This window comes from Kogia breviceps, chromosome 13 (assembly GCF_026419965.1).
Source record: "Kogia breviceps isolate mKogBre1 chromosome 13, mKogBre1 haplotype 1, whole genome shotgun sequence".
Lineage (NCBI taxonomy): Eukaryota > Metazoa > Chordata > Mammalia > Artiodactyla > Physeteridae > Kogia > Kogia breviceps.
The window spans coordinates 79,385,042-79,410,612 of NC_081322.1; the positions used below are offsets into that span (position 1 = coordinate 79,385,042).

The 25,571-nt window shown below is 43.8% G+C and overlaps 2 protein-coding genes across 2 annotated transcripts in view; one reads left to right on the forward strand and one right to left on the reverse strand.

Annotated features, from left to right (window-relative positions):
* OPRM1 (opioid receptor mu 1) overlaps window positions 1-25,571 on the forward strand; it is a 171,256-nt gene that overhangs the window by 65,638 nt on the left and 80,047 nt on the right. The gene's annotated exons all lie outside the window — the stretch shown is intronic.
* The window catches only part of IPCEF1 (interaction protein for cytohesin exchange factors 1), a 96,142-nt gene continuing 94,288 nt past the window's right edge, over window positions 23,718-25,571 (reverse strand). Inside the window, exon 10 of the mRNA XM_067011072.1 lies at window positions 23,718-24,937. Within this exon, the coding sequence (XP_066867173.1) occupies window positions 24,722-24,937 (216 nt within the window). The 3' untranslated portion in view covers window positions 23,718-24,721. The remainder of the gene's footprint in view (window positions 24,938-25,571) is intronic.

Consider the following 25,571-nt stretch of genomic DNA (forward strand, 5'->3'; position numbering starts at 1 on the left):
AAAGAGGTGTAAACCTGAGCATTTTGAAAAGAGAAACCTTTGTCCAAATCCCAATATGTGCAAACATCTTCTCTGCAGAGCATGACCAGATGCAACGTCTTCATTCACAACTCTGTTCTCTGCTGAACACCTCTGAATGGTGTTCTATTACTAACAAAGTCCAATCCCTTTGCATGACATCCAAGGGACTTCATACTTTGTGTGAATGTACCACAATTTATTCATCCATTCACTTATTGATGGACAGGTTGTTTCCAGTCTGAGACTATCATAAACAATACTAGTATATACATATCTTCTGGTGCACATATATCAATATATGCATTTCTCCTGGGTACCTACCTGGGGATGGAATTATTCGGTAAATGAATACCAAACGGTTTCTCAGGTGACTTCACAAATTTACTCTCCCTCGAGCAGTGTGTGAGAGAGTTCCAGTGCTACACAACCTTGCCAATGTTTCATTTTGTCAGTTTTTAACAAATTAATTAATTTATTTATTTATACGTATTAAATGAAGAAGGCACAGTAGGCACAGTATTCGTTGTTGTTTCCATATGGACATCCAACTGGTCCACCACCACTGATTGAAAAGACTATTCCCCCTCTGCACTGCGGCGTACCTATGCTGTAATTCAGGTAACCTTATACGTGTGGGTCTGTTTATGTTTACTCTGGTCCATTGGTCTATTTTAGATACCATAACTTTACAATGATTCTTGACTATCTAATAGCATATGGCCTCCTTTGTTCTTCATCCTCAAGATTGACTTTGCTATTCTTGGCCCTTTAAGTTCCCATACAAATTTTTGAGACAGCTTGTTGATTTCTACAGAAAAGGCCAAAGGCATTTTGATTAATATAAAGTGTCGCCTGCTGGAAATGGCTTATGACCGGGGCATAGGGTTTGAGAGCTGAACGATGGAAGAAGCTTTAACTTTGGCTAAAGCCAAATTTTAAAGGACTTGGATGCTACTTAAGAAATGTATACTTTATTAAATCAGATGATTAGATCGGCTTTTTTTTTTTCTGTACGCGGGCCTCTCACTGTTGTGGCCTCTCCCGCTGTGGAGCACAGGCTCCGGACACGCAGGCTCAGCGGCCGTGGCTCACGGGCCCAGCCGCTCCGCAGCATGTGGGATCCTCCCGGACCGGGGCACGAACCCGCGTCCCCTGCATCGGCAGGCCGACTCTCAACCACTGCGCCACCAGGGAAGCCCTAGATTGGCATTTTTGAAAGATCACCAGGAAGCAGCATCCACACCCAACTCCATCCACTGAAATTCCCAGACACCTACCTTAAAAGTAGGGTTATGGGGCTTCCCTGGTGGCGCAGTGGTTGAGAGTCTGCCTGCCGATGCAGGGGACACGGGTTCGTGCCCTGGTCTGGGAGGATCCCACATGCCGTGGAGCGGCTGGGCCTGTGAGCCATGGCCGCTGAGCCTGCGCGTCCGGAGCCTGTGCTCCGCAACGGGAGAGGCCACAACAGTGAGAGGCCCATGTACCACAAAAAAAAAAAAAAAAAAAAAAAAAAGTAGGGTTATGTTCATACCCAGGTGCTGAGAAATGAGTTATTCCTTCAGGAACCCGAAAGCAGAGAAGTTGTTTCATGCCTAGTGGTGGGGGGGGTGGGTAATGTTGGCCCCTTTTAGAGTAAACACTGCCAGCAATGTGCTCCTTTCCAATGCGCCAACATTCAGTCCAAATTTTGGTCTGAGAGGCAGGAGAGGCAGGCCACCCTCTCTGAACCACTAGATATCTGCAGGGAAGACATGGAGTTCTCTGGCATATTGAGATGATAAGAGCAGCTACAATGGCTCTGGTACTTCAGCTGTGCCCAAATTACCCATCCTCTTCTCCACCCGTCCCTTCCCCTTCATCTAACTCCCAGGCTGAGGCAGGGAACATTCTCAGCACTAAAAGGGCTGGACATAATACATCCAGAAGCCACATTATGTGCAATGAAATGCACACAAAACAGCAACTCGTTAAAAGAATATTCAACCATGACTCAGCTTTCTTCCCCTCCAACTTCTGACCCAGATCGCAGGAGCAGCCAGGCAGTCCTACAAAAGTACAAACAGTTCTCTTCCAGAAACTGCCTGGCTGAGCAGCTCACTTAAAAATTCATATGCGGGCTTCCCTGGTGGCGCAGTGGTTGAGAGTCCGCCTGCCGATGCAGGGGACGCGGGTTTGTGCCCCGGTCCGGGAAGATCCCACGTGCCGCGGAGCGGCTGGGCCCGTGAGCCGTGGCCGCTGAGCCTGCGCGTCCGGAGCCCGTGCTCCACGATGGGAGAGGCCACCACAGGGAGAGGCCCGCGTACCACCAAAAAAAAAAAAAATTCATATGCATTTTGAGGACAAGAGTCAAAGGAAAACACACTTTGAGAAGAGGAAATGGGAATGGTAGCTAAACCACTTATCAAAAATAGACGGCAGGAACTATCTAAATTAAATTTCATGTTGCAAAGAGAAGACCTCTGAGCTCTTCCTTATTTCCCACCCATCCCCTACGGGATCATGGGACTTCCGGGGCAGTTCGATGGCAGACTGAACCTTAGATCATTTCTTTAGGTCAAATGTGTACTCCACCTCTTGACAAAGCTTTGTTCACTGTGTGTATCATGGAATTGATTGTAGATGTCTTTTGCAAAACCAAAATAGACCATAATAACTAGAAGTCTATGAGAACAGATATTTTCCCTGATCAAGTCTGTGTATCCATCCTAAGGGATATTGATAGCCTGAATCTTTGTCCGGATCTAAGGGAAACTTTAGTTCTCTTTTAATTGCTGTCTTCTCCCTTGACATCTGCAAATTTTCCACGTCCGAGCAGTTACCTGATGAATTTAATCCACCTCCATTTCCGTGTGTAGGACCCACAGACACACAGACGGACACCCGAGGGCCACTTGTAACCCTGACGGAAAGAGCTGCCAGGCTCTCTGAGCTGCACTTACCCATTTCTCTTTCTTGCTACTTTTTGTTGTTTGTTTCTTTGTGTTGACTTTGTCCCTGGCGTAATTTTCCACTCTAAGTCATACAAGTCTCCTGCGTATTGTGTATGTTTAAAACGACAGAACTATTGCTTCTTGATGCAATCTTTTATCACACACCCTTTTCAAACGAACGTCACAGCTCTCTCCGCGGCACGGTCGCTATTTTGGGTACCGTCACCAGCTCTCGCCGTCGTCCGACCAGCCGGCAGCCGAGGGATGCTGCGGTTCGGCCCCCCCACGGCAGGAGCGGCGGCTGGGTTGGGGAGGAAGCTGCCTGTTAACACCAGGGCCTTGGAAGCAGGCGCCCTCCGTCCGGGTAAACATTGGAAACACCTAGCTTTGCAACAGGAAACGCTCCTCAACCTTTCAGAACTGAATCCGGTACTAAGGCTGACTTCTCCCCTACAAAAAATAAAAGTGAGAGGAAAGGAAACAAAGGCGAGAGGAGAAGTAGGAGACCCTCACGGCCTCAGCCCACGTTCCGCCAGAAGAAAGCCACTCACCTTTCCAGAGGGTTCTGTTGGTCAGGGCTGAGCAACATGCAAACAGAAAGAGGGCTTTGGCCTTATTGTGAATTGTTAAATGTCATCGTCATAACATTATTTATTTACGGGTAGTTATTTTGGTATTTAATTTTTTGTTTAAACAGAGGAAAAACCCCTGTGTCTTCCTGGCGGGATGAGACGGCTCAGAAGGGTAGATTTAGGCAATTTTAAAACATTTACTATTTCCCTAAAGACCAAATATGATAAATCTGTTCTAAGTATTGTGTGTCAGTCCACGGTATGGAGCTGTCACAATGTTATTGCAGATAATTCATATTAAAAATTATGAAATTTAAATAAATAGATAAATTCTGTCTTCTCCCTAGTGACAGGCTCCATGGTGGCATATGAAAGGCTTGGACCAGCCACTGTGCCCAATGTTTCTGAGCCACCTGGGCCTCATATCCAGGCCTCCGGTGCCTCTCAGCTTTGGCAGGGACACACGGATGCTTCAAGACAATGAAAGCAGTAGCTGGAGCTCCATTCAGACTCTTCCTAGTGCAGCCTGATACTGGAGCAGTGCCACGCTGCCCCACTGAATCTAGACATGCCCTTTCTTAGAGGAAAATCAAAGCATCCTGGTGGTTTTAATACACCAGGATAGAGGGAAAATTGAAAGAATTTGATATTTAATATTCCCTAAGGAAGAACCGATATAATCATAATAGAAAAATTCAAGCTCACTGGACTTTCTTTTTTTTAGTGTTGAGTATTTTCACTATTTTAATTTACATTTGGAAGGTGGGGAACCACTATCTTTTGCATGTTTAGCACCTATAAAGACATAATTCAGTTCTGCCCATGCAGAAAGCCTGAGACATTACACCCAGAGAGACCTGGTTGGTCACATGGAAGTGACTGAATGTTGGGACCTGGTTATCACAAAAGAGTAAGAAGCCATATCAAAGGGATCATATGCACAATCTTACCTGTGTCACAACCTGTCACCAGTGCTGTTTTCCTGGGATGCTGTTTCTCCGTCTCTCTGTCACCACTCCCCCCTGCCTTCCCCATTCCTGACTGCCCCAGAGTTCCATTCTGAGGCTCAATATTTAATGTGAAAAATACTCTGCCCAAGGTAGAAGGACAGAAGTAGAAATGAGAGAAACCTCTATGGGAATTTATGACATTCGGCTATCCTTGACTCTTCTAGTAAAACAATGGTATCAAATTTCAGCTGAATAATGTAGAAAGAGATGCCAGATATACAGCCAAGTGATTCTGCAGACTAAGCTCATCTAAATCTCTCCTGCTGACCTTTTGCTCCCTCTATAGAATGGCTAGGGGACCTCATGTCCCACCTAAACCTTCAGCCACTCAGCCCCTTTCCTGAGTCCTCCTCCCCCACTGGCCCAGCAACCCCACAGACAGAGGCCAAGCCACATTCTGAAATGTAAGCACAACACAAAGGTACAGCTCCTTAGATTCCAGTATGTGGGGAGTGCAGTGAAAACCACCACTGCTTCTCGGGATCCACCCATGCGATGTGGATGGAGTGAGCTTTGAAGGGGTTCCAACCTGTTCGCTCACGATAGGAAGGCAAAAGAGTGAAGCAAGCAGAGTAGTAGGTAGCTGCCCACACCTACCTAATGAAAAAAGTCCCCACGACTAGTTGATAATATAAAGGGCACTCGTGTTCAAACTCTTATAATGATAATAAGGGTATAATATGGATATTGTGAACATTCATCAAGTGCAAACTACAGTTGTTCCAGTAAGTGCTTTATAATAATTATTATTTATTTATTTATTTTACTACGTGGGTCTCTCACTGTTGTGGCCTCTCCCGTTGCGGAGCACAGGCTCCGGACGCGCAGGCTCAGCGGCCATGGCTCACGGGCCCAGCTGCTCCGTTGCATGTGGGATCTTCCGGGACCGGGGCACGAACCCGTGTCCCCTGCGTCGGCAGGCGGACTCTCAACCACTGTGCCACCAGGGAAGCCCTATTATTTCATTTAATCTTCACACAACCTTCTCGGGCAATACCACTGGTATCCCATTTTGCAGATGTGGAAATCAAGACTGAGAGATTATATTCTCCTTAGTAAACCAGGGAGTGAATGATTTCAAAACTACGCTCTTAACTTCCACATTATACTACTTCTTTCAAAAATTACTTCCCAAGTATATACGTAACATTCAAATGAAATATAAATAAAAGCCCATGATTGGAAAAATAAAGCTAGAGGTGAGCTTATGGTAAAGAGAAGAATTACAGCTATTTACAGTGATGAAAAGAATTAGATAAGAGTATATTTACTATTTAAAAACACATCTGTTGCTGAATATGTTTATTTTCTGTGGCATGCCTTGTGCAAGATTAATGAATTATTTTATGGTTAAATAAAGAGATAAACCTTTATATATTCAGTTATTTATGCCAATAATTTTATTTTCTAATGTTAGAAATACTTTTTTCTGTAATTTGGACAGACTAATTTAAACAGACATTAATTAGCAAGTGCTCTATACCTGGAATATAGGGGATTATTGGAAATTCAAAACAGAAGATTCTGGTCTGTTTACAGTCTTACTCCAATTATCTTACAAATCCAAATGGGAGTATATGGTCTTTATACATACAACACAGAATGGTACAGATTTAATCATAAACCAAATAACATAATACATGTGTTAAGTGCCATGAGAGGCCAAAGAAAGAAAAACCATTTCAGCCAAGCTAGCCTGGAAAAGTAAGTAGGAAAATGTAGGTAAGATAAAGCAAATAAGTATGATATGGAGATCAATGGAGAGGATAATGTATGACATTGGAGGTAAGGGATTCGCAGGAGCCAGGTGCAAAAGAAGGAATGACTCTTGTTAAAAACAAGGCCAAAGTCTCAAAATGGAGTCTCTTGTGCTAAGCCACATGTCACCAAACCAAGACTTAAATACAGATTCTGCTCTCCCAGAAATGGAATCTTAAAGACCTAAATAGACATTTTTCCAAAGAAGATATACAGATCGCCAACAAACACATGAAAGGATGCTCAAAATCATTAATCATTAGAGAAATGCAAATCAAAACTACAATGAGATATCATCTCACACTGGTCAGAATGGCCATGATCAAAAAATCCAAAAACAATAAATGCTGGAGAGGGTGTGGAGAAAAGGGAACCCTCTTGCACTGCTGGTGGGAATGTAAATTGATAGAGCCACTGTGGAGAACAATATGGAGGTTCCTTAAAAAACTAAAAATAGAACTACCATACAATCCAGCAATCCCACTACTGGGCATATACCCTGAGAAAACCATAATTCAAAAAGAGTCATGTACCACGATGTTCATTGCAGCACTATTTACAATAGCCAGGACATGGAAGCCACCTAAGTGTCCATCAACAGATGAATGGATAAAGAAGATGTGGCACATATATACAATGGAATATTACTCAGCCATAAAAAGAAATGAAACTGAGTTATTTGTAATGAGGTGGATAGACCTGGAGTCTGTCATACAGAGTGAAGTAAGTCAGAAGGAGAAAAACAAATACCGTATGCTGACACATATATATGGAATCTAAGAAAAAAAAAAATGTCATGAAGAGCCTAGGGGTAGGACGGGAATAAAACACAGACCTACTAGAGCATGGACTTGAGGATATGGGGAGGGGGAAGGGTGGGCTGTGACAAAGTGAGAGAGTGGCATAGACATATAAACACTACCTAACGTAAAGTAGATAGCTAGTGGGAAGCAGCCGCATAGCACAGGGAGTTCACCTCTGTGCTTTGTGACCACCGAGAGGGGTGGGATAGGGAGGGTGGGAGGGAGGGAGACGCAAGAGGGAAGAGATATGGGAACATACGTATATGTATAACTGCTTCACTTTGTTGTAAAGCAGAAACTAACACACCATTGTAAAGCAATTATACTCCAATAAAGGTGTTAAAAAAAAGAAAAGAAAAAAAAAGAGTCACTTAGGAATCGCCTGATCTGCATTAATAGGTAATTAATAGGTAATTAATAGGTAATTAATAGGTAATCTCCCTGACAAATCCCCACTCTACCCTGTAAGGAAAGTAACCTTGCAATAACCAACCCACTTTTCTGCCTAGTACAACTACCTTGCCCCTGTTCCCCTCTGCCTACATCTCTTGCCTTGTATAGCTCTTCGGAGCTCCTCTCTGCGTGCTAGGTTGGATGCTGCCCGACTCATGAATAAAGCCATTAAGGTCTTTGAAATGTATTCAGCTGAATTTTGGTTTTTAACTCTCTGAAGACCCAAAAGTCAGTGCCAAGACCCATCTCGCTACCGAAAGGCCCTGGAATTCTTGAACAACATATAGCATTCATCATGTCCAACTATCATCAGGCATAGTGCTGAGCACTAGAAAGAAAGCGATAAAAAGACTTCATGTCCTCCTTCAAGGGGCTCAGATCCCAGTGTAAAAGAAAATTAAAGCACCATCTGTAGTGGTGTAGTAATTAAAATTCTGAGCTTTCGAGTCACTGACCAGGTTTAACCCCTCACCCCTTCTAGTCACTAGCATTTTCTTAACCTCCCTGAGTCCGTTTCTGCCAGGGCAAAATCATTAATAACTGACGGGAGGATTAAATTAGACGATATGCAGAAAGTTTTCAGTAAAAAAAAAAAAAAAAGTGACAGCTATGTGGCTTTTGATAGTGTTAATATTTTAGAGTGTCTTCATATAGAAGTGATTCTCATCCCATTTATTCATTTAAATCATCTGATTGTTTTCAAATAAAAAAATACCAATGCCTGGGCCCTGCTCCAGATGAATGATATCTGTTAAGTGTCTGGAGGTGGGGCCTGGTCATCAGGACATTTGAGAAGTCCCCAGGTAATTCTCACACGTGTGCCTTCCAGGTTGAACGCACGGAAGAGATGAGGAGCTTTGCCCATGTGCTTGGAGGGCAGGGAGACAGCTAAGGTGGGCATCCCAGAATTGATGAGTCCTGCCTTGTGCAGCAGGTATCAGAATCCCGCAGAAAAGATGGGAAAAATATCAGATGTGTAACAGACTCTGCAGAGATCACGAGCAAGGTTATATTTCTCCCTTGGGGGACATAAAAATGTGGCCCCTTCATGGTACGTCTCAAAGTCATTGAGTTCTCCCCTTGCAATCTCTTGCCTCTTACTTTTCTTCCAACTAGGAGCAAACTACAAACCAGAAAATACACAGAGTTCAGCAGCTGCAATGGACAAGGACAGGAACCAATAAACAGTGGCCCCTTGAGCGGTTCCCTGTCCATCTTTACTCTGACCATGTTCCCTCGCTCTCATCTGGTCACTGGAGTGTCAGAAAGAGCCCGTAAAGTGGAGGGCGGGGTAGGCCCTGGGAACATGCTTTTCATTTATGTATTATTTATTTATTAACATCTTTAGTGGAGTATAATTGCTTTACATAACAAAGAGAATCAGCTGTACATATACACATGTTCCCATATGTCCTCCCTCTTGCGTCTCCCTCCCTCCCACCCTCCCTATCCCACCCCTCTAGGGGGTCGCAAAGCACCGAGCTGATCTCCCTGTGCTATGCGGCTGCTTCCCACTTGCTATCTATTTTACATTTGGTAGTGTCTATGTGTCGATGCTACGCTCTCACTTCATCCCAGCTTACCGTTCCCCCTCCCCGTGTCAGAACACGCTTTTTAGTTGAGAATTGTCCTGAAGGAAAGAAAGGGTGTCACCGTGGCTGCAGCCGTGTCTAACACAGCTAATACATTTTCAGAGGAAGCAGTCAGAGTTGAAAACACTGAAGGACCTCGGCAAGTGTGGGTAGCCACTTACATCAGCTCCTAACGCCTAGCTTGCTGGAAATTTAATCAAAAGCTTTTCATTTTCTCCAGTGTATATAAAATGAAAAGCACGATGTGCAGACTGAAATGGCCAGCAACGAGGAACACTGGTCCCACGTGTTACATTTCCCGGTAAGGATATCTCTTGACCAAAGTCACACTTGAACCGGTCCTAACCTGCAGGCAGTTGGAGAAACCAGTGTGCAGACTCCAGTAACGACACTCCAGCTCTCAAAGAAAGCCAGCACAAGGGGCCTGAAACATTGATATGCAAGTCACTCTCCCGGCTATGAGTCAGTTTCTTCTTGAAGCAATTAGCAGTTACCAGCATTTAGTCAGTGAGCAGGGCTCAGGCAGACAGACACTGACAGTCTGTCATTATCACAACAAAAGAACCACAGCTTTTATCCTCCCCAGAGGAAGTAAGATTTTTAAGACCTCCAACTTTCCATCTCAGGCTCTTCCCAGACCTATGATTTATTTCGTCATCAACCTTAAAAATAAAGTTCAGCCATTTATTTATGAGGGGCTGCTCACAGAAGGGCCTCCCAAGAATCACATGCAGCCTCAGAAAACTCTAAAAAAACTACTGGACAGGGAAACAGAGATTTAATAGGTCAGATCCCAGGGGGCGCCACCTCTACATTCACCCAAATTGACTACAGTCTGGGAAAGGGCACGCTTTCTTCCAACTTCCTACAGACCACTTCCCTTTTGTTACACCCTAATCACTCAGCTGCTGATCTGGTGTTGTCAAAGCGATCATTATTTGTCATATTCTGATTATAGGCCAATATTAGACCCTGTAGAAGCAAGAATGAACAAATGAGCCATTTATGCTCTCAGCTTTTGAGTAGTAGACCCTACAGTTTTGTCTGAGCTCCAGTAATGGAGCCAAAGTCAAACTGGAGTCAAACCAAATCCACCTCCAGCTCTTACTGGATGCACAGTTTAGGGCACAGCATTTAATCACTCTGAGCTTAGTTTCCCCATTTATCAAAAGAATAAAACCTACTTCACAAATCAATAAATGTAATATATCACATTAACAGAATGAAGGATAAAAATAATGTTAGTATAAAGCATACTGCCTTACACACAATATGTGGGCAATATGTATTAATGTCATTAAGTCACCAGTTTGTCCCTATCTTGACCAGCTGATAAGCGTAACTATTCCAGTAAGGAGTAAGGAAATTGAATCAGTTAATCAAAAACCTCTAGACAAAGAAAAAGCCAGGACCTAATGTCTTCACTGATATATTCTTCCAAATATTTAAAAAATTAATGCTAAGCCATCTCAAACTCTTCCAACACAAAGAAGAGGAAGAAACACAAACTCATTTTACGAGGCCAGCGTTACCCAAAGCCAGACAACAATACTACAAAAAAAAAAAAAAAATTATGGGCCAAAATCGCCAATTAACATAGATAGAAATATTCTCAACAAAATACTAGTAAACCAAATTCAACAGCACATTAAAAGGATCAGACACAATAATGAAATGGGATTTATCCATGGGATACAAGGATGTCTTAACATATACAAATCAATAAATGTGATATACCCCATCAACAGAATGAAGGATAAAAATCATATGATCATCTCAATAGATGCAGAAAAAGCATGTGACAAAATGAAACATCCTTCCATGATAAAATCTCTCAGTAAGTTAGAAGGAATACACCTCAACCTAGTTAAGGCTATATGTGGCAAACTCACAACTTACATCGTACTCAATGGTAAGCTGAAAACTTTTCCTCTAAGATCAGGAACAAGGCAGTGATGCCCAGTCTTGTCACTTCCATTCACTATTGTACTGGAAGTCCTAGACAGAGCAATTGGACAAGAAAAACAAAAAACATCTAAATTGGAGAGAAAAGGTAAAATTGTCTCTGTTGGCAGATGACATGATTTTATAGACAAAAGAATCCTAAAGAAGAAAATTCTGTCATTTGTGACAGCATACATGAACTTGAAGGACAAGGACATTATGCTAAGTGAAAGAAGACAGGCACAGAAAGGCAAATACTGCATGATCTCACTTATATTTGGAATCTAAAAAAGTCAAACTGATAGACGCAGAGATTAGAATGGCAGTTGCCAGGGGATAGGGCAAAGGGGGAGATGTTAGTCAAAGGGCTCTAAAGCTCAGAATTTCTGGCCGTCTGTCACAATGCACAGCATTGTGACTGTAGTTAATAATACAGTACTATATAATTGAAATTTACTAAGAGAGTAGATCTTAAATATTCTCACCACACACACAAAAAAGTGATAGCTATGTGAGGTGATGGATATGTTAGTTAGTTTGACTGTGGTCATTTCACAGCGTATACATATATCAAAACGTCACTTTGTATACTGTAAGTCTATACAATGTTTATTTGTCATTTACACCTCTATAAAACTTGGGGACAATTCCAGCAAGGTTTTTTCCTAGATATAGACAAGATTATTCTAAAATTGCACTTGAAAGGACAAAGAGCTAGAATAGCTAAAATATTTTGCAAAAGAAAATGAAGTGGGAGGAAGCAGTCTGCCCGATTTCAATTTTTATTTATATAGCTACAGTAATCAAGACTGGGGGATACTGGCAGAGGAAGACACACAGAGATCAAATGGACAGAACAGAGAACTCAGAGATAGATCCACACAAATATGCCAAACTAACTTTTGACAAAGGTGCAAAAATTCAGTGGAAGAAAGATAACATTTTAAACAAGTGGTTCTGGAGCAACTGGACATCCAGAGGCAAAAATTAACCTCAATTCATAAGTACCGCAAAAAGTATCACACTGTCCTTGATAAAATGGGCTAATGATAAGGCAATATTAGGATGAGACATCTCTGCAAGGCAGTATGGGTTTTTTTAATGTTTTATTTTATATTGGAGTATAGGTGATTAACAATGCTGTGTTAGCTTCAGGTGTGTAGCAAATTGATTCAGTTATACACATACATGCATCTATTCCTTTGCAAATTCTTTTCTCATTTAGGATGTTACATAATTTAGGTTGAGCAGAGCTCCCTGTGCTATACGGTAGGTCCTTGCTGGTTATCCATTTTAAATATAGCAGCGTGTGCAGGTCAATCCCAAGCTCCCTAACTATCCCTCGCCACTGCCATTCCCCCCTGGTAACCATTTTTAGAGAGATATTTGCTTAACTTGGATGTTTAGGTAAAGAAAGTGAGAAAGAAAATCTCACAATCCAACTCTGATCAATAATTTGCAAAGATGAGTGATGATAAGAGTAAACACTTAAATTCCAACCAATGCTTTAAGGGTATGAAATGGAGCATTTTGTGCATAATATATACAACTAGGATGTGTTGTGTGGTTGCTAATGAATGACTCTGACTTCACTCATGGATTGGATGATACTTAGGGTATGTTAAGGTGATGGGTTAGGAGTGTGAAGTGAAGAGCATTTGCATTCTGGGTTTATTCTCAGGGCTGACAAATTATTGAGCAAGGAGAAATACAGTATCCTCCTCACTATGCTGTGCTGCCCCGGGTGACCTTATGCAGCACAGAACCCAAAGAGCCCCCCATGTGAAAAAAACAAACAGAGAAGGTGGATAACTGTCTTAGATAAGTCTCCATAGAAGCATGGCCAGAGACAGAGATATTTGTTGAAGTGATGTATTGAGGAGTGCCCTCAGGAAGAGGGACACGGGCGAACAGGACGGGGTAGGGGAAGAAAACTAATGAACAAAGCGGTCTGGATGTAAACTAGCTTTGATCTGCTCTCAAGGGCCACTCGGAAGCACACACGGCACTACAGAGTTGGCCCTACCTTAATACAAGGGACACAAATTTGTACCCTCGTAAACCAGTTATTATTGCTCCCCGGCCTCTGGGGGAGACAGGGGGAAAGGGAGCAGGAAGATAGCCTGTAGGGAGGCAGCTGCTGTTCAGCCAAAGGCCAAGGTCTGGTGAAAGGGGCAGTTGTGAGCTGTTAGCAGCCAGCATTCACTGGGGTTTGGCTCTGTCTGGATCTGAGCCATGTACCATCTACATGCAAAGGAGTCCACCTCCTGAGCTCTCGTTCTTGATTTTCATACTGTTTACTATATTTAGGCACAGTCACAATTTCTGAGCAAACTTCTAAGAGGCAAGTTAGGATGATGAACTATAGCTCAGCTGTGCCATGGGTCCTAAGGCTTCCATTGACACTTTATCTCCTTCCTCCAGCACACATCCTAGATTCCCCTTGCCTTGCACGTCTGATCTCTGTGGTCCAGACCCCCACCCCTGAGCTGTCAGAGCTCCCGGTCACCGTACGCTTCTCAGGCTGGTTGCTGTACTTGCCCTTGTACTGGGCAAGTTATAACTGGGCATGAGTACCAAGAGATACCCCAGTGGATTGTCTGAGTCCCAGACGTATTTCTCCCTTTTCTATTATGTAGCTGCGATCTTATCTCTTTGCAATTATCATAGTCAATGATCCCTGCCGGTACGGTGGAGTCTTTCACTGCCTGCTGGTCTCCTAGCCTGAGGAACTAGGTGGCAGCCATAGTCTTAGGATAACTGGGATTCTTATGCCCACCCCAACCCCTACCTCATAGAAGTAGGACCTCTAGACCCACAGAGCCTGACGCTATAGGGATGGAAAACACAAATTCCCCAGCTGAGTCACTTGGACTGATGTTGGCCAGTCCTATTTTGGGACCCTTGTTCCCTGACTTATGTAATTTAGCCTGTTGTGAATAGGGTACCATACAATGGCCACTGGCTCTTGAAAAGTACAGTATATTCTGAAGGATGGTGCTCCTCGCTCATAGTGTGTCTGCTACCAGTAGGGGTCTCAGCTGCCCCTGCAAGAGACCTCTCCAAAGCTCTTTCAGGCCAGCAGCTTCTGAACGTACGGCATGTGATAGAACCACTGGGTCTCATGGTCATGTGCCCGCTGCCTCACTTCCTTGGGCGCACAGCAGGCTGCTTGTTAAGGTAATGCTCTTGGTCTACTCAGTTGCTCTGACAAAATACCATAAAGTAGGTGGCTTGTCAACAACAGAAATTCATTTCTCAGTTCCAGACACTGGAAGTCTGAGATCAGGGTGCCAGTGTGATCGGATTCTGGCCAGAGCCCTCTTCTGGGTTGCAGACTCCTGATTTCTCACTGGATTGTCACATGGTGGAGAGAGAATGAGCTTCTTGTAAGGTCACAATCCCATTCACGAGGGCTTCATCCTCATGACCTAACGACCTCCCAAAGGCCCCACTTCTAAATAGCATCACACTTGGGATTTGATTTCAACATAGGAATTTGGGAGGAACACAAACATTCAGTCCATAACGGTGATGTGATTCAGAGTCCCGTGCATAGATCACACATTCTGTGAGCCTTGGATGAATCCATAGGTGGATCCTCATCAGTCCCAGTCAGGGTGCAACAGTGCGTTTTCCCAGATGGAAGGGGTCCAACCTAATCAACTTACCAACAAGTAGCAGCTTGGTCTCCTCAGGCATGATACCTCCTTGGGACTCAGCATTGGTTTTGTCACTAGTGGGCAAGATATTCATTAGGAGCAGGAGCTTTCCCCCTTGAGGAGGGAGCGTAGCATTTGAGGCCCATGATTAGCCTCCATCTCTGCCACTCTGGTTTCTCTCTCGTGAGCCCACGTGCAAGCCCTGGGGTGGTCAATGCCAGAGCTTAGTGGACATCAATTGGCTGACGCTGACTCATCTGTCTACTTGGTTGCTTAGTGCTTCCTCTGAAATGGATGCGCTCTGATGGGTATTAACATCCAATACAAAGACCAGGTTCTCACGTATTACGCCCACTCCCGTGGGTAGATCCTCAAGCTTCTCCCCCAGACCTCTTGGCCCTCAGTGTTACTTGGGCCACCCCTCTCTCCACACAACGTGGATAACCAGTCGCACTGCCTGAAGCTCTGACTCCTGGGTGGTTTGCTGCTCACCCCTGGCTTTCAGAGTCACCCATAAGTGAGACTGTAGGGCAGCTGAACAGTTCACTTTGGGCTTGAACTAACATATAAAGTCAACCCCCAATTATCTAGGTGCAGGTATTTTCCTCTTCTGTCTTGACAATGAAAACCTCCCATGGGGTCAATGTTAAACTAAGGGCGATGGCTGTGCAACAGTGATAGGTGGCATAGATGTCTGATTCACCTGTTTATGCCATTTCCTTGTGCCCTCTAGAGCCGCTTAAGCCCAGTCCTGGATGTGCCACTTCCATTTTACAATAAATTACTTCTGGACCACCCTCAAGTTATGTCTAACAGTACTCACCTCTTGATCGTTAGTTCTGGCTGCAAAGCCAGCAGATGTGCCATGGCATGGCCTTGGTCCAGAATCCTAGGGATCTGTGCCGTGACTCTCATGTTGAAAGCTGTCATAGACTCCACATTATTTCCTTCTGTGTTGTATAGATCTCTGCTACCATGGGAGCTGCCAAGTCATACAGCCCAAGCAACAGAAAGACGACTTGCACCGCAGCCTGTTCTTACTGTAGAGCCCATTCTTGTTCTGGGCTCTAAAAGCTTCCCTGTCACTCAGTGGGTAAAGTCAGAACAGTCCTCCCCATTACAGGATATGCTGCCTTCAAAACTTGAACAGTCTCACCAAGCATAATGCTTCTTTCTTATTGGTAGTAGTCTAACGTATGATAACTTACCCTTTGCTTGAGATGTCCTGGCTTTCCCCAAGCAATTGGACCCCTAGATATTTCACATTGTTAGCAAGATTTTGAATCTTTGTAGGGTTTATCTATCACGCTCTGGAGCTCCTGTGTCAAATCATAGCCTCCGAAGCACCTGCCACTTCTTGCTCATCAAGTTTTTTATTGTTTATTACATGATGTCATCGATATGGTAGATCAATGTGATTTTCTGTGGAATGTTCAAATGGTCTGGTTCCCTTTTAACTATTTTGTGACACCTAGCAAGAGAATAAACATAGACCTGGGGCAAGACCATAAATGTGTATTGTCCTCCATCTCATATAAATGTAAAATGAAGGATATTGAAGGGAATCCGCTTACCCAGCCAAGGTCTATGTACTTGAGGCTGTAATCTGCTCCAGTAAAGGGACCACATCCAACACCGCAGCTACAGTTGGCGTTATAACTTGGTTACGTTTGCAAGGATCCACCATAATTTGCCAGGATTCGTCTTGGTTTTTCAGGAGACAAACTTGTAAATTGAATAGGTATGAGTGGGAACCACTACCCCTATACCTTAAAGTCCTTTAAGGTGGCACTAATCTCTGCCACTCCCGTTGGATGCAATGTTGATTTTCATTTACTATCTTTGCTGAAGAAGGCAGCTTCAGGGACTTCTATTTGGCCTTTTGTTTTACTACAATAGCTATTACTGGTCAAAGAACTGACATGAGAAGTCTTCCAGCTGCTAAGCATGGCATTTCCAATTGTACATTTAGAAATAAGAGGGAGTTCCCTGGTGGTCCAGTGGTTAAGACTCCACGCTTCTACTGCAAGGGGTGCAGGTTCAATCCTCGGTCAGGGAACTAAGATCCCACATGTCACATGGTGTGGCCAAAAAATTTTTTAAAAGAAAGGAAGAAAGGAAGAAAGGAAGAAAGGAAGAAAGGAAGAAAGGAAGAAAGGAAGAAAGAAAGAAAGAAAGAAAGAAAGAAAGAAAGAAAGAAAGAAAGAAAGAAAGAAAGAAAGAAAGAAAGAAAGAAAGAAAGAAAGAAATTAGAGGACATAGGCCATTTATCACTTGGCCCGGATATGCCCCTCCCCTCCCCTAATCCATTGGCCATATTATTTGGGGGTGGTCCCTGAGGATTTGTACCCTGTATCCAATTTCCCTTGAAGATATTTCCACCTGTTGTTGGCTTCCCATGTATTTTTGTCTCTGGGGATTAGCAGTCTCCACAGATCCGTATGGTCAGCACCAGACCCAGGCTGTCACCTGGGTCCGTTACAGTCATCGTGACTACCTTGCTTGTGATTGTCAAGTGCTGCCATCTGGCCTCGGCAGTTACTGGCCGCGGCCCTCCTGGTTGACAATGAGGAACACAACGTCCTGGCCAAGTGGCTCTCGTTTAGCTGAGGACAGTTTTCTGGAAAAGGGGGAGGCTGTTAAGTGCAAATCCTGAGGCAGGAAAGCTCTGGCCAAGTGAGGGGGTCTGCGCGGGCATCCGTGGTGTCCTCGACAGTAACCTTTGGTGCCAGGATAATAACTGGCAAAACACCCAGGCACCCTGTTTGCCTGGGAATTTTGTCCCTTCCCCACATCACCTGCTCTGGACAGAACTGCCAACACACACTCAGCAGAGACTTCGGTGTAGGCATAGTGCCTATGACTCTTCCTAAACCACGAGAATGGGTAAACAAGGAGGGCAGCGTCAAGGAGTTACCTACAAAGATAGGCCTGTTTGGGTTTTTCAAGAGAAAAAGAAAATATAATACTCGGATTGTGATTTATGAGGACCAGGACCTATGGAAATTCTATGCCTATCAGTACATTTGAACATCATAACGCTCTCACAAGAGTCTCTGCGACTCTTTCATGGGAGAGGAAGCTGGGACTCGGCCAGAGCCCTCAGTCAGTCTGACATGGCACAGAGCAGCTCCTAAACCTAAGATTTTGAGGCCTAAATTATCCTCTGCATCATGATACTCAGTTCTCAAAAGTGACATTCTAATGCTTTGTCTTTAAAGGCAGGTATTATTAAAACTTGATCTGATTGTGAAACTACTGTACCTGTCAAACCTGTGTATGTGTGACTTTAAAAACTAGAAAATTTTTCCCCTTTTTCCTCGTAAAGATGGAATTACTTTTCCTGTGGTGAACACACTTGGATGAAATCAAATTCAAGCCACGTGGTATGACAAAGGATTTCATGCTTGTCATGAAAATGTAGACATCCTGGAATTTCTGGAAGAAACTGATGGTTCGGGGGACTAAGCAGGATATTTGAAATGGAGGTTTACAGTCGGCAGGATGATGACCGTGAATCGCTGGACCTGAGTCTATGTTACAAAGGGGAAGAAAGGTTGCAGGTTCTATTCAGGTTACTAAAACAGAGAAGGTCGCCCGCATTATCCAGGTGGGCCCAATGTAATCATAGAGTCCTGAAAAGAGTCAGTCTGATATATACACTACCAAACGTAAAACCGATAGCTAGTGGGAAGCAGCCTCATAGCACAGGGAGATCCGCTCGGTGCTTTGTGACCACCTAGAGGGGTGGGATAGGGAGGGTGGGAGGGAGACGCAAGAGGGAGGAGATATGGGGATATACGTAAGCATATAGCTGATTCACTTTGTTATACAGCAGAAACTAACACACCATTGTAAAGCAATTATCCTCCACTAAAGATGTTAAAAACAAAAAACAAAAAGAGTCAATCAGGGGAAGGTGTGACTAGAGAGAAAAGGTATAGAGAGATCCCTTGCTGCCTTTGAAGATGGAGGAAGAGGCAAAGAATACGGGTGACCTGGAGAGGGCAAGGAAATGCATTCTTCCTTGGAGGTTCCCGAAGGAACACAGTTCTGACCACACCTTGATTTTAGCTCCAGGGAACCGGTGTCAGACTTCTGAATCCACAACTGGAAGAAAACACAATTTTCAAGCTCCTGCATTTGTGATGATTTGGTACAGCAGCAATGGAAACTAATGCAAGATTGTTCTAGAAATCAAGAACATGCTGTATCAATGTCTTTTGCTAATCTCTTTGGTCTAGAAGCATTTTTACTGCTTCCGTGTGGGAGCCTGGACAGATTTGGTGGTGGCAGATGGAGGAAAAAGAGGATGGGCCTCAGCATGTAAAGGGAAAATTTGGAGAGAGTGAGGAAAAAAAATAACACTTTGTGTAGACAGCAAACAAGGAGGTGTGAATCAAGTTCGGTGCAGGCTAACTTCCTCTCATCAGTGGATTCAGAATAAAGGCAATTCATCATGCTACTTCAATATTTTCTTTGTTCCTTTTCCACAGAGATATCTTATGTATTTTAAGGAACTTATGTGTTACTGGTTGCAACTTTTATAATCTTCAAATTTTAAAGATCCTCTAAACAAAATGTTGGTGCCTAATAACGAGTCAAATTGTGTGCACCGACAATTGTAAAAAAATATATAAATATCTCGGTACGAAGAAATCTGTAAGCTGGAGACCATTGGAGGAGGCCACATCAGTTGTTGTTGAAGTAGATTTCCCAGCATAATTAAATCTTTCATTTAATAATAAAAACATCGATTGTCTTGAATCAATTATTTTGAGGCTGCCACCAGAGGGCGCTATAACCCTTTTAGACGATAAAAGCCCAGCCATTCCACACTTCCCAAGGAGTTTTTAATTTGAGGGAGCAACATTGCAGGGCAGAAAACGAACACCACTGGGACATTTCCAATGTTTTCCATGTCATTTTACTAGATCTATTTTCTCCTGTTTTTATTTTTATCTTACAAGTCATCCTCAAACACATAAAGCAGGAGAAATGAGTCATGCCTCTTTTTTCAGTTCGGTCAAAGAGGGTAGAAGACAGAACAAAAGTACAATGAGATTGAAGCTATCATTTCTACATTAGCATCTTGCCCCCAAACACCATGCAGTGCAAAAAGTCACATCCCTATCATGCAAGGACATTAAAATGGTGGTTTAAAATCCTGGGCTTTATTAAGGGATGCTCGACGTCTCCCTGGGGCATGCTTCCCCTTTGGACTCAAAGAAATATCAAAACAGGGCAGTGAAGTCTTCTCACAGAAGGAGAAATAGAACTATTTTTTTTAATATCGAATCTATTTTTTTCTTCTTCGTTTTCTCTGTGGTCTGGGGTGATGTGACGAAGAATAAAGATATGCGGAGGAGGTAAGAACATCACTTCCTGTCTCACGACATAGAGAAACATGTCGATGTCCGTTACCTTGTTCGCTGAGACGAGCAGCTCTCCGTGCTGGGTGGAAGGATGGCCCACCTCCAGTCCATTTCCTATGAGTGGTTAAAATCTAGTTTCAGGGGCTTCCATTCTTAGTGACATATCACAAAACCATAGGCAGGACAGTCACCTCACATTTCTAGGACTCCATTCCTCTTATAAGGGTACAAAAAATAATTGAAAGGTGAAATAAATTGGAAAAGCCCCATCAAATATCAAATTCTGTTAGACAAAGAAGAGATGCATCCTAAAACGTCATTTGGACACGGCAGCTTTGCAACATAAAGTGACTGTTGGATGGGCACCTTCTGTACCTAAATTACTCACCCAATCTTCCGTGTGGCCTCATCGACATATTATCTTTCAATCAGAGTATCTTACAAAGAGGTATGTGTCCGTGAATTTAAATATGGCTGGAATCGGTATACCACGTCTCTTCAAAAGACTTTAAGGGACCTGGTTCGTCTCTATATTGTTTGTGATTTAGAGGCCGGCTGAGGAAATTAGCATAATTACATGAAAAGGAATTGAGAGGAAAGTTAAGGTCCTAACCCTTAATCACTAAGCTCGGGCTCTGGCGTCTCCTGACACGTTTTAAAAGGAAAACAAAACACATGGATCCCTTTCATCCAAGGATCTCACAGCTCCTGACAAGCAGCGTACTTTCCAGAAGGAAGGAAAGGAAGCAGAGTGATAAATTACACCCCAATCCGCAGCCAGCCCAGCAGCAGGTCACTGCAGGAGGGACAGTAACCTTGCAGGCCACGAGGAAGAGACCGCACTCAAGGAAAAGGGGCCTTTGGGTTTCCGGCGGATGACCTCGCAAAAGCTACCACGGCTCTGTGCCCATTGCAGCGCGATGGCATGGACAGTCCAAGTCCAGCTGCCGGGTCCCCGCAGCCACTGCACAAGGCAGAGGCAGAGAAAAGGAGGGAGACTCGAGCTCACGTCCTGGCCATACCACGTGGGGCTCTCCCCAAGGTACCTCACCCCTTGGCCACAAGGAATAAGGGTAATCCACAGCCGTCCCAGCATTCCAGAGACCCCTGCGGAGAGGGAGGGGAGCCTGTAACACACCCATTTGCAAACGGCGAAGTGCTACTTAAACCCAAGGCATCATCGTTTCACGGTGAAATCTGACTCCAGCACAATCCCTTTCTCAGTCTTGCTTCCTGGAATCTTCATAACAGTGTGCTTTAGAGTCTTCCTAGGCCTTGGATGTTATGCTGAGGTTGTGGCACCACTAAGAATGATTAAAAGCGATAGACACCCTTCAAGTGCGGGACGCGACTCAGCAAGAGGTACTGCAGTGGTCCAGCCACTGAGCGCAGCACGGCAGGCACCAGTTGGGGTCGACAGGTTACCAATGGAGGGAAGCAGTCCCTCAACCACACCCCCGAAGAGGAGTCCAATCCGGATCCTAATCATGGCAGGTGCCGCAGTCTTGGACCTGGTTATGCTCAGAGATTCTCCACTTCCTGAGTGGCCGTGGTCATGTGCCATTCTGCAGCCCCCGGACCCCGTGACAACAGTGGTGGGTTCAGAGTCCATGAAATGGCCCGGAATCCACTTCAGAGATGGTCCAATCCCCAGGAATAAACCAGAAATTATCCAATTGTCTCAGTATCCTCCGGACCAGAAAAATGGCTTGAGGCCAAGAGAGACTTGCTGACATGACTCCTGAAGAATGTCACCCCCTCTTCATCTCACTGCCCTCTCTCCCCTCAACCCTCCTCAGCGGTCAGAGCTCAAAGAGGGAACTCACAGCAGCAGTGCCCCTACTTCCTAGCACAGCGTAACACAGAGTGAAAGCGTCCTCAGAAGGGAAGTCACAAGTGAGCAGGTGAGTTTGGTCTAGAAGAGCCGGGTGCGAAACGGTGCATCTCAGTTTAACTTTCATTTGGGAGGTTCTGCCTAGTAACTGTTCTGACAAAGCAAAAACATCTTGACGAACTTGACTTTGAAAAGTAACTGAAAAGCTGGATTGAGTAATCTCACGGATCTGTTTTGCCTTTAAGTTGGAGTGGTACCAATGGACTTTAAAAGGTTCAGTTAAATATGTACTCATGAAAAGTCAAAGTAATGCATTAGAATATATTTGCAAGCCCTGGCCGAAAGCTTTCGAAGCACTTCGCTTTCGGAAAAACTGGTTTAACGTTTATAGGTTGATGCTGGAAACCAAAGAGAAGAAGGTAGAAGAATGCCTTATCATACCATCCTTTCCGCCGTGATAACTTCCCCTTTTCTCACCGCTTTGGTTACTTTGTGAATCCTAAACAGTCCACCTAATTACGGGAAGAATTAGATGCTGCTGATTACAGAAAGAATCAATGCTGATTTCTAGAGTAAAGAGATTAAAGCACTGGCCTTCAAACCAGAAACTTCAGGGTCCAATCTGAGGACCTAAATATTTGCTTCTCTCGGTGCCAACAGTAAACTCACAGAGGGCCAGCTCCCCTCTTCTGCAGGGTCTGAGCCCTGCCCAGCACGCCCACCTGTTGCAGGAGCACCTAAATGTTTACTGGGCCAAACTGACTAGCATGGCCTTTCAGAAGCTTCTAGTATTACAACCTGCTTCCTGGTTTGGGGTTTTTTTTTTCTTAATGCTAAGGTTGTTTTTTGTTTACAAAGTATTAAGACTTCTTAGTAAAGCTTAGGGAAAATTTCAACAACTATTTCCATTTAGTTCGAAGGTAAAATTCAGGGGGTTATTTCCATTTGAATGTCAAGCCACACACTTTGACACCATAAAGCCAACGAACGATGTTGTGTTGACAATTTGCTAGGGGTTAGGCCAAAATGGGTCTTTGATGGGTTGTGGTTATTCTTATGGTAAGAAGTATTCACGGTGATTAGCGGGTGAAAACTTTCCTATTGTTTCTCTAATAAAATGCGTTCTCTTAAACGGTAAACCCCGAAATTTCTATTGGCCTTCCATCAAAAGACTGCATTAACTGTGCTTCATCTGGTATAGGATAGGTAGGCATAAATGGCATAAAATTTAAAGTATATTTACTAGAAGGGATAATGTAAAGGGGAAGTCCTTTTCTGGTTAGGAGAATGGTTTACAACAGATAGAAATCTAAGCATTCTGGAGAGAGAGAGAAAAAAGAAAGAAGCAGAGAGAAAAGCCAGAAAATAAAGATTGTTAATGCATGCCCTACGTGTATCCCACAAGATTTCCTGAGCATTCCTCAGACATTATAGTGCAACATAATAACTCCAAAGAATCACTAGTATTCCTATTTTTCTCAAGCAAAATGTATATACTTTGAAAGACATACTGAATAAAACATATAATAGTATATCACCTTTTAAGACACTAGTAATTTGAACTTCTATAAATACTCTTAAATAACATATTATATTTAGCTATTCACATAGGACACAAAGTGACGCATAAACATACAAAAATAAAAGTCATGTTTTAACTCTTTTGTTGTTTCTGTTGGCTTGATTTTTTTTAGATACTAAAGATACTAAAACAATTCAGACACCAGAATCATCTTGTCAATATTGATCCTGGAGAATCTGGATGTACATTTATATATATATATAAAATTTATTTTTTTTTACTTACTTATTTATCTATTTTAGGCCATGCCACGCTGCCTGGGGGATCTTAGTTCCCCAACCAGGAATTGAACCCGGCCCCTTGGCAGTGAGACCGCGGAGTCCTAACCACTGGACTGCCAGGGAAGTCCCTGGTTGTACATTTCTACTGTGCATAGCTACCACACCCAAGGACAAAGACAGTAAACATTCCTGGCTGGACACATTGCTATGTCTTACAGTGGTTTAGCAAATCTCAGAGGGAATAGAGGTGTCCAAGTGTAATGAGAGAGTTTTCTTTAGCTGTTCTGTGGAAAGGCAGCATTAATCAGATCCCTTACCCAAACGAGATAAAGTCTGAAAGTATTAAGCTGTCCTTTGAGTGAGTGGAATATAGGACACGCCTCCTCTTTGGGCGCTCCCACACACCATTTGCCATGAAGTACTCCTCAACACTTGGAAAAGGCACCACCATTCTGGACCGAGGGCAAGGGATTTGGGTTCCACGATCCCACATCTGTCCTGCTCCGATTACTGCTGTAGGTAGCATCCCTCCACTCAAAAGATGGCTTGGGGGACTCAGCTTCCCAACATTCTTCTTCTGGAAAACAGAGTATGTCTATGAATAAGTGTCCCTGGTACAAAGGGATCTTTTGTCCATGGAATGGTGTCCTTCTCTTGAGGGCAACGAACAGAGATGACAGTTCCCACATCCCACCTAGAACTTAGCATGGCCGGGGCCTCCCAGAAGGAACACAGAGACCATGTGCTCAGCTGGACTCCGCCCCTCCAGCTGGGATGGAAGCACTGAAACCGGGCGATGCAGCATCAGTGTTTGTCTTCACCCCAGTTGCATCCCTAGAGGAGGAGCCGGTGCTTCCAGGAACTGGCTTTCAGTTTTCCTTTACAAGGAAAAATGTTAAGCTACTACAACATCTTGAAGAGTTGCTTTGGGGTAAGAGAGGGGGGAGAGCATCCTGGCTCGTTCTCAAACAGAATTTTCAAAGCAGGCAGTGGAAGGTGGTTTCTCGAGTCCCTGGAGGGAGCGCTCGGGGGTAGACGTCGGGGTCCCCTGCTGCTGCTGCTGCTGGTAGATATCCTGGATGAGCAGGGCGTTCGTCACCTTCCACTCCCTGTATTTTCTGGCTGTCAGCTTCGGATCATCCAGCAGCTGGTTAATCATGGCCAGGTCATGTTCTTTACACTGTCCAAGTAGAAGAGACACACACAGAGAGAGAGAGAGAAGAGGGTGAGATGTGGTGACTATTTTAATTTCAATAAACCATCTTCAGCCCTTTTACAAATAAACGCACATATACCTTGACCGTAAAGTTATCAAAGTGTTTTTACATATTAATATTCAAGTCCCGACGACAACCCTAAGAGATATGGCAAGACACCCATTTACATAGGCTGACCACAAAGAAGGTAAGCATCCCACCCAAGACTGAGGGGAAGAACTAGGCATATAACCAAGGTCTCCTATGTCGCTCTTCCCTGATCAATCCACTATTCCACACTACAGTCCTATTTCTATCTCGGTGTGAGCTTTACTCCTCCTGGAATGGATAATTGTATAATCATGCCGTTAACCATTCAAACTTACTAAGTAAAGTTGGTTGGGACATAGTACTTTTCCTAAGCCATAGGTCAGTACAAAAATATATCTTTTTAGAGATAGACATAGACATAGACATAGAGATATATATTGGATCTGGCCCAACATTGAAATAGCCCACTTAATAACTCATTAGTTGCCTTATGCTTTTCATATATCTTACCCTTTTTCCTTAAGAAAATCCCTTTATCAGGGAGCTCATTATATTGGGATAAGCCTA